The following is a 13,856-nucleotide window of genomic DNA, read 5'->3' as shown; positions in this document are numbered from 1 at the left end:
GGGCCTCGCACACCACACCCCTCCCCCCTGGTCACCGCTTCCTCCTTGTCTTTTCTTCTCTCCGAGCCCGACATTGTCCAGGTCAGCGAAGCAAGTGGATGGAACCCAAGTTAAAAGAAAGTGTTTCCCTTTCCCGGCCAGCTGTAGAGCTCTCATCACCATCCAGCTTCAGCTTAACAGCCTCACAGACAGACCAAGATCGGTATCCCATTCCAAGAAGAAACTTGATCACTATATAACATCACCGACCCTGTCTCTCCGTCTATCTGTCTGTTCCCCGCCCAAGTACCCCAAAACAGGCAGACACTCGCCATCAGAGCATCGTGGACAGGCCAAGCAAGCTAGCCCAGGCATCCCTGCTCCAACCATTTACCATCACATCAAATCGACCCCCGATTTCGCTTTGAGTCATACCTCCCAAAATCACGACATATCAGTCACCGTCGGTGCACAGTCACACAAAATGTCGACAACAACCACGGCCACCGCTGCTTTTCCTCCCCACACACAACAACAATTCCGGTCTTCCTCCTCCCCTCTTCGCCTCGCCGTCCAGAAGAAGAAGATGAGCATTACCCAGACCTACTACCTCGCCCACAAGGCCCGGGCCAAGCTGTCCTCGGAGGCGGCTCGCGCCGACCACGACCTCCGCTTGCTCGTCGGCCACGCCAACCTCCTCGACTCTCTGATGCTCGACCTCGCCGATGCTGAGCGGGAACAAGAAAGATGGTTCAACCAATCCGTCCGCGGTGCCACCAAGACCGAGGAACGTCACGTACAATGGGCCGACTCCGTCGTCGAGGACCCAGAAGACGACTGGCATGCCGACGACGCCTCCGACTCGGACGACTCCTCTTCGGATTCCGACGATGATTACGACGAGCATGATATTGAGATGGCGAACACCGTCTCTCTCCGCCGCATGCCCTCCGCCTCGGCTGTCCCCACATCACTAAAGATCACTACCAAGGAGGTGTCAGAAGACTACGACATGGAGGACGACCTCGAGGAGGACTACGCACAGCTCGAGCTCGTCCGAACACCATCCCATTCTAGCAGCAGCTCACCGCCAGAGCTGGAGCACGACTCCGACATCTCAGATGACGAGTCGATGCCTCCGTCCCCGCCAAACGCCGTGCTCACTTTCACTGAGAAGGATGCCAAGGAAGAGATCTCGCAACAGCAACAACAACAAACCGACGATGGCTCCTTCTACTCAGAAGGCTACTACTTGCCGCCTCGTAATCCAGCAAGGCTCGTGTCTGCCATCTCGGTGTACTAAAGAAAAAGTACACGTCCGAGCATGGTCTCACACTTCCGTGTCTGTGATTTTGTATGATCCCTTCTTTTGGTCTATACAGCGAGCGTTTGGCATATTACGGCGTTTCCCTATCGATACCCCAAAACTATGGCATGGGATAACGATTATGGCACCTTTTCATTTACAACATGACAGCAATGTCACCAGTCTCGGGAACTTTCTACTCATTTCATTTTTTTCCTATGTTGTAACGAAAAGCAAGGCACCGATGTGGATCGTATTTTGGGGGCCTTGATGGATATTGGGCGATTATTGGGGATTTCACTTCTCTTCTGCTGCCGCTCCCCGCCTCCCTATCTTGGAGATGCGCGGGTTGAGTGGTCCAGCGTTGTGTTACAGACAGATAGATACCAGTGCCGCTAGGGGGTTGACACCAGTTCCCCCCTTGAAAAAGCGGCCGAGAATCAGAAATCAATTGAAACAAACTTCAATCTGGACCCCCTCCCCATTCCCTAAGTTTTTTTTTCTTTTTCTTTTCTTTTTTTCCTTCCTGCAGATGTTTCCGCACGGGAGGAGATAATGATTGCACCATTGGTTTTCATACGTCTCGTCGTGCGGTTGAAACTGGTTGACGAGTCATTTAGGCAGTCCACATGATTCACCAAGTACCTAGTCGGTAATGGACTCAGTTGCATCGAAGAGTAAAGGGGAAAAAAACCATCACACCTTCAGGCACCAGATGCGCGCCGTGCGATCTCGGCAGATCGGCCTCGCACAATTCCCCATTCCTCGTTTACCTCGTCTGAGAGACACTAAGAACCCCAAGACTCGCTCAGCTGGACCAATTCCGTCCGACATTCTACGTGCACCCCCTCCAACCAGTTATCTTGGCACTACGCCCGTTTGGCTGCGAAAGCCGTATCGCGGACGAATCACGATGGAAAACCTGTCGGACTTTGGCGGTGTGTTTTGACTAACTCCCTTCCCCTTCCGAGGACAGTCGGGTTTAACACGCCAAAAAGCGCTGCCGGGATGTGAGCAAGCGGAAGGCCTTCGTTGTTCTTCGACTAGTGCCCGCCAGGCCACGCCCCCCCCTTCCGGGCCAATTGCACCGAGAGAATGTTACCGACAGTATTCGCCGGCGACAGGACAAGATTACGAATGCGGCGCTGTATAGTGACCGACACTCTACGCCAGGATTGTGGCCGGTGAAGGTTTGACGAGCGAGGCGGCGACTGCGACGACGACGACAATAAATACGACTAGGGTGACGACGATGGCAGCGGCTGCGTCTTGTCAAACAATGAAGTGACTCTCGAATGAGGCGATATGAAGCCGACACACGAAGAAAACATAAAGGCGTGTGTACATCCGCATACGACAGAAGCAGGGGTGCGTGGCCTCAACAGTAAATGCAGGTCGCCGACAGTCATCAATCTCCTCCCCGCTCTTCCCCATACCCATTTGCTGGCGCTGGCTGTTCCCACAGGGCGTGCTTGGTGACGGACGAATCCTGCAAGACACTGGAGACGGCGAAGCCACCAGAAGCTAAATCGAGGCCAACGCCAAACTGGCTTCTTGATTTCCACGAACGACCAGAAGGGTGAGCTTACGCAAGACATGTCAGACAAGAGTATCCAAGAGACGGGGATGGCAACGGTTAGAACCCGTTCGAGGCCCCCCCCCCGTTCGGGGGCCGGCTGCTGCGGCGCTGCGGGTTTAGTGTACAGTGGCCGCTTGGACCTCTGAGCACCACGTGTACTCCGCCTCTCTGTCAGGCGGAAGCGACCCGTTCACACACCCCTTCCCCCGCCTGACATAAGGGCGCAGCAGGCAGCGAGAGCTCGCTTCAGACTGGAGATTGGCAGATTAAAGGAAATGGCATAGCGGTTTGGGGCTTGGCCTTGGCCTTGGCCTCCTCGTCTTCCTCGTTTATGTCGCAAGAGATGAGCGTATCGGTCCCTGTTATCAAAAATTGTCAGATTTACGTGTTGCCAACCAGCCTGGGTGTGCTGCTGGACAGCGCATTGTGGGAACGATGCTGACAGCCACATGGCCAAATCTCGCGGTGAGCTCTGGCTCGTCAGCGACAAGCGCAACAGAGGTTGCAGGTTGGAGTTATCCCGTTGACCGGTGTATGAGTCAAAACGTGTTTGCACCGCAGACCAGCAGTTGACATGCCAGCGCCGATTTCGGTCCGCGACGGCCGGCACAAGTACAAATGGGCCGAAGGGGCGGACGATGGTAACAAGAGCGAAGGGCGAGTGTTTGAGAGGAAGAAGTTACGTCGATCCAGCGCCGTCCGCCGCCGCCGCCGCCGCCGTCGGAACGCTAAACCGGTCATGTCTGTACAGGGCATCGCAGCAGGCGATTCAGGTCGCCAACGTCGCAGTCGCTGCTACATCCGTCGGACAAAATAAGGGACCATCTCAAACCCCGCCTTTTGTCACTCGAAACTTTAAACATGACTTGACCGGACGGCTGTTAGTTCCTCGGCGGCAAGCGATAGTGACAGGAAAGCACCATTTGTTTCGCCTGACATGCCAGCATCCCCCTAATCGGAGCCCTCGACGACTGCGACCGACGAGGTCGCGATGCATTTTCTTTGCCTTCCTTGCCTGACCGCCTCCCTCCCCGACACCCTGGTCTCGCCAGCCAACCCTACTTTTTTTTTTCTTTTTTTCGCAAGCCCTGCCATTCTCGAGAAGAAGAAGAAAAAAAGCAAATTTCCTGAGAAGATATTTCCCCGTCTTTGCTTGCTTATCGTGGAGTACGATGGGCGGTGAAGAAAGGGTCCCTAACCAACTAGACAGGCATAATGGGAAATTGGTCCCAACCTCTTTGCTGTACAACGCAGTGAATACGGCTGGCTTCGAGGCCCTGTGAGAGTGTGCGCGCGGCGTGCAGGTGACACGTCCGCGGCCTCTTTTACTTGCCATTCTCCCTCCTCTCACGCCTGGGGTGTGTGGCCCATCTGTATAGGTACCCTAGCTGCCTCGGTCGTCGATCATCTGAGGCACTGCACTGCATTTGCACTGGGCGGGAGGGGCTGCATGGGATTTGTGCAAACGAGTACGGTGCACGGTCCAAGCTGGTCCTGGCCCCCATTCTTGCTGGATGACGAGCGAGTATCATCGTGGGTCGCACGCAATCCCGGTCGCATATAGCAAAGGGACGGATTGATTTTTGCGATGCGTCGGGGGAGGGTGGGGGGATGGGCAGTGTAGAGGTCATGATGGCCATATCGACATAAAAATTTCCATCACACCGTATTACAGGTAGTGCACGATGGTATGGTACCTGATAGTATAAACCCTGCCCCTCTAGGACAAAGGACTTCTTCCCTATCGATGGTGAGGGGAGGTAGGGGGGGGGGGGGGGGGCGGCTACCGGACCCATGATCTTCAGACGTGCGTCCATCATGTCATCTGCTCCACGGGCATCGTGGCGCGTTCTGCCATCCCGTTGGGCTGTCGCCGATGATCTCCTGATAAGGGGGCGGGCTCGCGATTCTAGATCTCTGGACGAGAGGGAACCCGAGGTCTCGACTTCCAGGTGGCGGACGCGCCATGTGTGGCTTGGCCCCCCGTCCGCCCTGCACTGACCCATTGTTCTCTAACTCGGCTCCCTGAGTCCACGTTACTCTGTACACGTACGCGTACTCTCTCTCGTTGGACCACTTCGCGCGAAGGATTCGAAGCAGATTCGGCAAGGGATTGAGGACCCCGGGTGGTTTCGTTGACATCAAACGCTGTCAGAGAAAGAAAGAAATGGGCAAAGGGGGAGCAAGTCATCCGATTCTCATGGAACGAACCCCGCCTCGACGACAACGGGGCGGTCTTCTTGTCGCTTCTTACTCGTAGGCCAGGGGTTTTTTTCTTCATATTTTACGGTGTGTATGCAATCAACCTTACAATCGTGCCGCAAGCAACAGGCATCCATCTATTGTTTACCGACTTCTTGCCCCACACCCTCATTGTTATTATCATCATCATCATCATCATCACCACCGCCGCCATTTGAAAGTAGTTCAGGGCTCGGCATTGGAATCAAGCCTTGGATTTTTCCCAAAGTCTAGGACCTACATGTCCCTTCCCTCTCTCTTCGATATAGTGTTGCCCAGGTCTCGAATGGATTTACTGCGGACCCACATTGGTGAAAGAACCAGGGGTACAGTGGGGAGGGCGTGTCTTTACTGAAAAGTTTTGTGCAAGCCGGGGTGGTTACCGGTATGGGCCTGATTTCGTAAGCCGATGGCGAGCCGCACAGGATTATTCATCATCGTACCCACACTTTTCCGCGGCGGGTCTCGAGCACGTCTTTGGTTGGAAATCAAAAGATACGCCCCCCCCCCCCTCCTACCTGCGGGCCGTGTCTGCAAGAGTGGTTAAGGTTGGTTTGTTTGATCCACAGTGCCTTTGCTGCCATACCACACTCGACTTTCACACACTTCCCCGTTTCGCGGTGGCGGCAATTGGCGGAATCTGTCCAGGGTTTACGACTTGCCGGCCACCGTTCGTTCCCTCGACGCAGCCGTAGCCGGGCCTTTCTGCGGCGGGCGACAGAGCTGACCGCCCTTGTGCCGGGCATTTAGTACCGTCAAGGTAATCTTTTCTACGCGGTGGCCGCAGTGGGCCCCGGGAGAAGGGGGGGGGGCAGTCATGCGTACTCGCCGGCGATGCGGCACGGTTGCCTCTGCATCCCCTGATGATTCTCGAGACAGTTGAAACGGCGACGCGGAACGCGGGACGTGAGGATTTCTTCTGAAGCAAAAAACGGCCGCGCTTCCCAAACGCTGCTACGCCAGCCCACACGCCGCCAGGGCCTTCAATGAGTCGTCGCCCCCCCATTCGCGTCTCACCTCGGCACCGAATAGAGGGGCGGGAGGGAAACTCCGCGCCGAGCCGTTCGGTCGATTGTGCTCCGAGGCGAGGATATCTCAAGCTGCCCGACGGCTTATTCACTTACCCCGTTTACATATGTATCCGTCCATCCCTACGGCTCCGGACGACATGGGAGGAAGCAAGAGTTGGCCCGTGGCCGTCCGGGTTCCTTGGCATCGGCTGCTGTTGCTGCTGTTGGCCGGTGTGGCCTGCGCGTCGTCGTCGTGTTCATCCGAGTAGAGGCGACGAGAGTGTGTCTGCCACTGTCTGGAGGACGGGATGACGGATGGCCTGGGACGCGCGTGACGTAGACTTGTTGACGAGCGCGATTAGCGTCCCGTGATGGATGGTCTTCTACCACTCCGTTGCACCGCACAACCCAACTCTCCAAGCCTCGAGTCCGTGGCGCAGATAGGGGACGTTCACAGGCTAGGCCGCGCGCCGCGCGCTGCGCTTTCGCTTCTTGCTCCCAATCCCGCGGGCGCGCTGTGGGGCGTGGAGTGAAGGGGAGGGGATGGGGGTGCGGAGCGGATTTCGCATCAACGAACGTGCGGCCCCCCGTCATCGTCTCTGTCTCTCTGCTTGCGCCGCTTGCCTCGGCTCCTTCTTTGCCAGTAGCCCTTTGCCTAGGCCTGCTTACTCTAACCCTACAAGTCGCTAGCCGACGGCGGATTTGTCTAGGCGCGGGTTCCGCTCTGCCGTCGGGCGCCGCACGAGGGAATGGCTGCGGTGCCTCGGAGAGATGCCAGAGTCCGTGGGGGGGGGCTTGAAACATTTCGTCGACTCTGGGCCCCCACATTTTAGGCATTCATCCACCCCCCCCCCCCCTCCTTCCTCCCTTTTTTTCCTCTTCGACGGTGTCGATCTCGCCGGTGCCGTTCCCCTAAGAATGATGAAGTCATCCAATTGTTCATCACTCAAACGGGACGAGGCAGATCAGTTCGTTCGGACGATGGGACTTCCTGGTGCGCGTGGTCCTGGATTGCCACCACCCCCCAAAGAGATGATGCTGTCATGATTTGCGGCGAGGGGCGGCTTGGCAGATCGGCAAGGGGGAGGTCAACGATGCGGCTCGGCCGGCTTGATTTGACATTTGGCGATCGGGGTTGCGGATCGGTGTATTCGCCTCAATGCTCGTCATGGTTGAGCTCATCCATATTCCGCGGTGTCCGTCCTTGTCGCAGTCGTTTGACCGTGCGGTTGGGAGCCGTGAGCGATGCTCGCATCGTTGGCTGTTGGGCGGCCGTTGTTGTTACCGGCCGGTCATCGATGCCGCCGGAATCAGTGCGCAATGGTTCTCTTGCCCCCACACACACATCTCGTCGTCCGCCATCGCCCGTTCAATGTGAGCGCGGAAGCCCGGGGCCCCGGGTCCGGTCCGGCATCAGCTTATCGGACGAGTGGGGACACCGGTGCGTGCCGGGCCACGGCCACCAACGGCTTCCTGGGTTCCGTCGAAACAGTCATATTCGGGTTATTTCTGATGTACATCGTTGTCTTCCTTGGCTCCCTATGTATTTCTGTGACCCCTTATGGCCGTGGCCATGAGTTGTACTGGATGGGGCATGGATCCTCGAGGGCTAGATGCCACGCAGGTTGACAGCGCCAGATCAATACACTGGGCCGAGTGCTTCCGAGCCCGATAGTACTTACTGCGTTAACTGTGCCCGACTCAAGCTCAGATGGCCCCGTGTATGTTACTAACGGCGAGCTAGCTGCTTAAGAGACTAAACCCTTCCTTCTCGGCTCTTTTCCTGAGGCAAGGGCATTTCCCAACCGCAATGGCCAAAGGAATACAAGCATTGCCGGTTACAAAACAAATCAATTTATGGTGCGTCGCTCTCAAACTCTCCTTTCTTCAATACCAGACATTCCGGTAGAGCCGTGGCATCTTCGGGCTTCGATTGCTGTAATTTGGTCATGTTGTCTTCCACAACATCTGCGTCGACACCTTCTGGGGGTCGTGGTACCATTGCATTGACCGGAAGTTCACTTCCAAGTTCTATGCACGACTGGCCCGCTGTTTCCTTGCTAATGGCCAAGGCCCATTGTCTGATTTCCGAGATCGGAATGCAGTCATGGATCTGACATGGACGAGTTATCACGCTCAGTGATGACCACCCACGTTGAGCTTCTGAGCCATGTGGAGAATCGCCAGGGCGATGTGGGCAGTTGGAGCTGCGGTCGTCCATGATCCCGTCCGCGGCGTCGTATGGACCAAAAAACACCATCCATAGCAGGGAACTTTGCCTTCCCTGCGCTACGCTAAGCAGCTTTGAGTACCAACAGGGTGCTATGGGCTCCGGTTGATGTTGGTTGTAATCCTTGGCCCGCATGCTTGGCCATGTGCTGCGCAGGAGACAGGCCCTTTTCCTCCTCGATTTTGTTCACAGCCTCGTCTGACACGATTGAATGATTTTGGGTTCGCAAGACTTGACCACGGGTTCAATGATTACTACCACAGAGGTGGCGGCGCTGACAGGGTCTATTGTTGCTGGCAGCAGCGGCTATGCGGTGCTCTGTTCGAGAACCAAGTGTGCATTTTCGGCCGGTAGGCGGACGTCAGCGAACGAAAATAGGTAGCTTGCTGGAAGGCGAGGCACCTCCAAAGCGCCGAACGACCGCAGCTCCAAGTACCCTAATGGGTGTATCGTAGATTGGCTGTACAAGCTTGTCATACTTCTGATGACGGTCTATTCCGGAGTGCGTGTTCCCACACTCCGTTTTTTTATGATTATTTATCCATCGATTATCATGAGTATTTTACATGAATATCCCCATGAAGAACGGATATCTAGTCTGAGTGAAAGCAAAACAACCTTCGTCAAGTGTATGTTTGGGGTATAGGATCCTTCAGCAGCCCCTGGCTATGCTGCAGCGGATTGATATGTACATCTTGTTATCAAGTTTCTTTCGGGACCGAGAAACGAATCATCTCCGCGTCTCCGACGCGTCTAGTTCTGCGGCGTGGCCATACCGCGGGTCCTGCGCGTCCAGCTCTGGCGGTTGCATCATCTTGGGGACCTCCCCCATAGAGTACGGCGAGTGATCGCGGTACTCCCCATGAAGCTCGGACGGCGCCACGGACGTCGTCGGGGGCGGGTTGGGAGAATACGACTGCTCCATTTCTTGGGGATAGATCGGGTCTTCTACGGCGCCGCCGGTCTTCTGGCCGGGAGCCCGCTTGTGCTTCCGCCGTCTCATGAGATAAAACGCGGCCAGGCCGATCAGGGCTATGCCTGCAACGCCTCCCACCACACCACCGGCGATGGCGCCAGTGTTTACCGAGCCGGATCCGGAGTCGTCAGGTGCGGGATCCGCGCCGGAGAAGAAGCGGGAACCGGAGGTGCCGGACTTCATGAGCCCTTCGACCCCTTCAGAGTACTGGACACTCGCCAAGTTTCTGTGGCTCGTTAGCGACCCGGTGGCGAGCGCACTGGAGAAGGCGTAGCTTACCCTTCGTTATACCAGGCCTTGATGGCCCCCGGTGAATCGTAGCTAGAAGCATCGGCGTTGTACTCGTCCTTCCACTTCAAATCCGTCAGGTCGAAGATGCCCACTCCCTGGGGAAACGGGTCCGGATCGCGGAAGAAGTTTGTCGAGTTGTCGTTCCAACGCATCCGGTCAATGCCTCCAAAGGTGACCATCTGGCGCTGACCAGCGACGACGCACGACATGCAATCCCGCGGCGAACTGGGCGTGTAGTCCGCCTTCATCCAGACGAACCCGGGGAGCGAGAGGACGTAGACCTCGTCGTAGGTCTGTGAGTTCGCTAGGTTGCTGCCGCCGAACACAAAACTAGAACAAGGTTAGCGTACTGCGATCGGGGCCGTCCGATGAGGTCCTCGTCCGCCTACATCTCATAAGTGTTGTTCTGGCTCACGGCGCCGACTGTGCAGTGCCACATGCGCGCGCCGGGAGCATTCCCGCTGGTCTTTTGGGAATACCACACCTTGGTCAAGGGGTCCATGATGTAGATTGTGTCGAAACCAAGCCAGCCCACGTTACTGTTGCTCTGCCCGTCTCCGATAATGTGGGACCTCCCGCCAAACATCATGACGAGACCGTTGGACCCATAACCGGGGACGTAATGCGCGCTGGCCCCGACCACATTGCCAGAGGTTGAGTAGGGGGCCTCTGTGTGGTTTGTCCACGCCTGGTCCGTCGCCGTGTAGTTAAACTGCAAGAATCCAGGCACGGGGCCCTTAGGGTTCGGGTCGGCATAGTCGCCGGAGAAGCCGCCAAAGTAGAAACCCGAGTCGGGAGTGCTGACGTAGGCGGCGCCCTGTGAGCGGGTGAGCTGGGTGAAGAAGTCGTGGCCGGGCTTGATCTCGGTGCTCCACGAGCCGCCCCCGCTGCCGTCGGCGCTGAACTTCCAGAGGCGCGGGGAAGGCGGATCGGCGGCGTACGACGTGGCTCCTCCCCAAATGTAGAACGAGTTCGACGAGGTGTCGGTGAATACTGCCTGCCTATTCATCTTCGGGGCGCCCTTTTGGGTCTGCTTGATCTCCACGTCGGCAGGCTTCCAGGACTTGGAGAGGTCGATGGAGAGGGTGCTTGACAGTGGCGAGGACGGCCTCGAGGTGTTCTTCCCGTTGCCAATGTGCTGAGATACCTCTCCTCCGTCAAAATAAGCCCAGTCGCCGATGACGGAAGCTGCATATCGTCAGTTGCTTCCCCTCGCTAGGCTCTCGTGCGAATCAGGTGAGACTCACATCGAGCAAAGACTCGTCTTAGGTAGTTGGCGACCGAAGGAACATCCAATACGCCAGCGTCGTCGGCGCTACAAGCCGGTGAGAATTGAGCCGCGGCAAAGAGTGCCGCCAGCCATCTCTTCGACACCATTATGGTGGTCGGGCGCGGGAGGGGCCTCCGGACGAGGTGTGAGGTTGTCTTAAGCCGAAGAACCACTGCGATGCGCCACAGTGAACTAGGGAGGACGGTGTGCCGGGAGGTTGGAAGCGCCGCACTCAAAAGGCGCTCTTTGAGAGAATCGCTGCAACCCGCCAAAATGCCGATGGAGATGGCGTCAATATCGCACCATCCGGCAACCACAGCAGGGATCGAGGGCAAGCAAGTTTGAGATGTAGGATCTAGACAGATCAAAACGAGTGCGAGGGGGGGGGGGGGGACTAGTCCCAGGTGTTCCACGGCCAGGCAGAATTGGCCAAGACACATGGTTACTGTGGGATTCGCGTGTCCCCGCAAGGCGACCGAATAACAATCAGCCAAGAATAAACCCCTGATCGGACAGACCTCGTTTTTGAAATAGCCAGCGTGTCGATCCCCGGACCCATATACGCTATGGGCGAATGATTGGGCTGTTGCTTCTCTTAGCAATCACTGCCACGGGGCATCGAGCATTAGCGCTAACAGGGACAGCCATTCAAAACGTGTCGCCCAGTGGCGGTGCGTTGATGTGGGTGAAGATTAGGGGAAATTTGGTGGCACCAAGCCCGTGTCGCAGACCTTCAGCCTTGCCAGCGAGCGGGAGCTGCATGCTAATTACGTCATGCTGTTGTTTTGGGGGCCCATGGTGATGGGTTGCTGGGCTCGAAGCACAGAGAGCGACGATATGACGGAGGGTGATGGCATTATTAGCCACGCGAATGGGAACCCAGAGAGACCGACCAGATGCCTCGAGTGACCGGAACCGAATATCTGCGTGTCAGTCCTGCATAAGAAAACACATTCGTCAAGCAAACGATCATTGTAGCAGAGTCCAGTGAGGTGGATAGAACACGATGTTGCTCCATTGGGACATCCTTGAGTCTGTTCGAGATGAGGTTGAACGCCAAACAACCACTCAGGCGTTGCGGTCGTTTGTTCGCCTTGCTGTGCGACTGACCACTTACTGTGCGACTGACCAATGAGCATGTCCCACTCATTCAGAATGGACAGTAGGCTGGAAAGGGTGTCCACGACATGTACACTGCAATATCACCTATGTGTGTATCTTGCTTTCGAGGATGGACTTTGAAGCGCGTCGTCGTTCCAGGCAGCACTTTAGCTCCAGGGGCCGTGACACGGGCCACAGGAGGGACTCAAAGGGACTCGAAGCCTAACTTGGTCGCTAGCGGGAATGGCTCGGAACTACCCGCCCGACCCTCCGCGACTGACATTAGCAAATCCCCGGCCAGGGAGCCCCGAGGTGACCCGTGCATCCCGGAGCTGGGACGTCATTACAAACCAGTGGGAACAATTTTCCAACGCGCGAATCCTCAACCGGGCGTTCGAGTGCCGCACACCCAGCTCGGCCACCGACTGCACCGGCAACCCCTCTTTTTTTTTCTTGTTCTTCTTTTCCGTCCGATCGCATCTCGGAGCAACACACTCTCCCAGCAGCTGTTTAGAAAGCAAGACCCAACGACCGACGATGAATGGCATCGCCCGAAACGCGGCGCTCACGGCGCGCAAGCAGCTGTCCGCCGCGAGCTTCATCTGCCGCTCCTGTCGCCAACAGCGACAGCGCCGGCACTACTCGAGCAACATAACCCCGCCGCCGCCCGCACCGCCCTCGGCCGGCTACGCGGCCCTCCCGTCGCGGCGCCTCATCTCCGTCGCCGGCCCCGACGCCGCCAAGTTCCTGCAGGGCGTCATCACGCGCGACATCGCGTCCGAGGAGGCCCGCGCGCGGCAGACGGGCTTCTACGCCGCCTTCCTCAACGCCACCGGCCGCGTACTGCACGACGTCTTCATCTACCCGGACCTCGCCGGCCTCGGCGGCGACGTCGCGGCCGAGTCGGAGCAGGCCGGCACCAGGTTCCTGATCGAGGTCGACGCGAACGAGGCCGAGAGGCTGGCGAAGCACATCAAGCGGTATAAGCTGCGGGCCAAGCTGAACGTGCGGCTGCTCGCGACGGACGAGGCGACGGTGTGGCACGCCTGGGACGACGGCGGAAAGCCCGTCACGACGGACGCTGCGCTGCTGAGCACCGTCACCAGGGATCCGCGGACGCCGGGGTTGGGGTACCGCCTGGTGCACGGCAGGGACACGCCGCCGCTACTGGACCTCGACGCGACGACGGAGGACAGCTACACCATCAGGCGGTACATGCAGGGCGTCGCCGAGGGCCAGGACGAGATCATCAGGGAGCACGCGTTGCCGCAGGAGACCAACATGGACTACATGAACGGCATCGACTATCACAAGGGCTGCTACGTGGGGCAGGAGCTCACCATCCGGACGAAGCATCGTGGAGTAGTGCGCAAGAGGATACTGCCATGCATGATTTACGACGTGGACAGGGCCACTCCTCAGACGCTGCAGTACCGACCGGAGCAGGACGCAAATCACGGTCCTGAGGGGTTGCCCGCAGAGACGATCCCGCGGGAGACGAGCATCGGCAGGGCAGGCAAGAGGGGCAGAAGTGCCGGCAAGTGGCTCAAGGGCATCGGCAACGTCGGCCTGGGGCTCTGTCGCCTCGAGATCATGACGGATGTCGTCCTCCCCGGCGAGGCGGCCGCCTCGACCTTTGACCCGGCCGACGAGTTCCTGTTACAATGGGGCGGGGAGGATAAGAGCAACGCAGCAAAGATCAAGGCGTTCGTACCAGAGTGGCTAAGAAATGGGTTGGCATCTGCACAGTAGAAAGTCAGTGCCCATTTGATTGTAAAGATAGAGAAAAGGGGTATAATTGTATAACACAAGGCCGCCATTGCCTCCTCCATCGTCAACACCCGCCGTCGCTTCTTCGTCGCTTTTGTTTTTA

General features: G+C 57.4%; 7 protein-coding genes across 7 annotated transcripts; 3 read left to right on the top strand and 4 right to left on the bottom strand.

The window, feature by feature from the left end:
* The first annotated feature begins 217 nt into the window (after nucleotides 1-217).
* On the top strand, nucleotides 218-1,507 carry LY79DRAFT_344110 (uncharacterized protein). The gene has a single exon (XM_060552596.1). The coding sequence runs from the start codon at nucleotides 464-466 to the stop codon at nucleotides 1,280-1,282; it is 819 nt and encodes a 272-aa protein (XP_060410623.1). The 5' UTR covers nucleotides 218-463; the 3' UTR covers nucleotides 1,283-1,507.
* Nucleotides 1,508-4,644: 3,137 nt separating this feature from the next.
* Nucleotides 4,645-5,274, bottom strand: LY79DRAFT_343984 (uncharacterized protein). Its single transcript, XM_060552594.1, has one exon. It carries the CDS (start codon nucleotides 5,004-5,006, stop codon nucleotides 4,686-4,688), a length of 321 nt encoding a protein of 106 aa, XP_060410622.1. The 5' UTR covers nucleotides 5,007-5,274; the 3' UTR covers nucleotides 4,645-4,685.
* A 780-nt stretch (nucleotides 5,275-6,054) lies between these two features.
* Nucleotides 6,055-7,055, bottom strand: LY79DRAFT_343712 (uncharacterized protein). The gene has a single exon (XM_060552589.1). The coding sequence runs from the start codon at nucleotides 6,950-6,952 to the stop codon at nucleotides 6,257-6,259; it is 696 nt and encodes a 231-aa protein (XP_060410621.1). The 5' UTR covers nucleotides 6,953-7,055; the 3' UTR covers nucleotides 6,055-6,256.
* On the top strand, nucleotides 6,964-7,837 carry LY79DRAFT_344081 (uncharacterized protein). Its single transcript, XM_060552595.1, has one exon. It carries the CDS (start codon nucleotides 7,159-7,161, stop codon nucleotides 7,690-7,692), a length of 534 nt encoding a protein of 177 aa, XP_060410620.1. The 5' UTR covers nucleotides 6,964-7,158; the 3' UTR covers nucleotides 7,693-7,837.
* Nucleotides 7,832-8,655, bottom strand: LY79DRAFT_343930 (uncharacterized protein). Its single transcript, XM_060552593.1, has one exon. The coding sequence runs from the start codon at nucleotides 8,478-8,480 to the stop codon at nucleotides 7,971-7,973; it is 510 nt and encodes a 169-aa protein (XP_060410619.1). The 5' UTR covers nucleotides 8,481-8,655; the 3' UTR covers nucleotides 7,832-7,970.
* A 420-nt stretch (nucleotides 8,656-9,075) lies between these two features.
* LY79DRAFT_522695 (kelch repeat protein) lies at nucleotides 9,076-10,989 on the bottom strand (the record flags this gene model as incomplete). Its single annotated transcript, XM_060555468.1, has 4 exons — nucleotides 9,076-9,547; nucleotides 9,601-9,942; nucleotides 10,002-10,800; nucleotides 10,860-10,989. The coding sequence occupies 4 exons, from the start codon at nucleotides 10,987-10,989 to the stop codon at nucleotides 9,076-9,078; spliced, it is 1,743 nt and encodes a 580-aa protein (XP_060410618.1).
* A 1,531-nt stretch (nucleotides 10,990-12,520) lies between these two features.
* On the top strand, nucleotides 12,521-13,735 carry LY79DRAFT_522611 (folate-binding protein YgfZ; the record flags this gene model as incomplete). The annotated part of the gene is made up of 1 exon (XM_060555461.1): nucleotides 12,521-13,735. The coding sequence occupies one exon, from the start codon at nucleotides 12,521-12,523 to the stop codon at nucleotides 13,733-13,735; it is 1,215 nt and encodes a 404-aa protein (XP_060410617.1).
* Between the last annotated feature and the right edge of the window lie 121 nt (nucleotides 13,736-13,856).

Source organism: Colletotrichum navitas (assembly GCF_030913465.1).
Source record: "Colletotrichum navitas strain CBS 125086 chromosome Unknown LY79scaffold_66, whole genome shotgun sequence".
Taxonomy (NCBI): Eukaryota; Fungi; Ascomycota; class Sordariomycetes; order Glomerellales; family Glomerellaceae; genus Colletotrichum; species Colletotrichum navitas.
This window is presented reverse-complemented; position numbering and strand designations above follow the sequence as displayed.

Excerpts from the sequence above, each read along its gene's own strand:
- LY79DRAFT_343984 (XM_060552594.1), bottom strand. The coding sequence starts at position 5,006 with ATGTCAACGAAACCACCCGGGGTCCTCAATCCCTTGCCGAATCTGCTT.
- LY79DRAFT_344110 (XM_060552596.1), top strand. The coding sequence starts at position 464 with ATGTCGACAACAACCACGGCCACCGCTGCTTTTCCTCCCCACACACAA.
- LY79DRAFT_343930 (XM_060552593.1), bottom strand. The coding sequence starts at position 8,480 with ATGCGGGCCAAGGATTACAACCAACATCAACCGGAGCCCATAGCACCC.
- LY79DRAFT_344081 (XM_060552595.1), top strand. The coding sequence starts at position 7,159 with ATGATTTGCGGCGAGGGGCGGCTTGGCAGATCGGCAAGGGGGAGGTCA.
- LY79DRAFT_343712 (XM_060552589.1), bottom strand. The coding sequence starts at position 6,952 with ATGCCTAAAATGTGGGGGCCCAGAGTCGACGAAATGTTTCAAGCCCCC.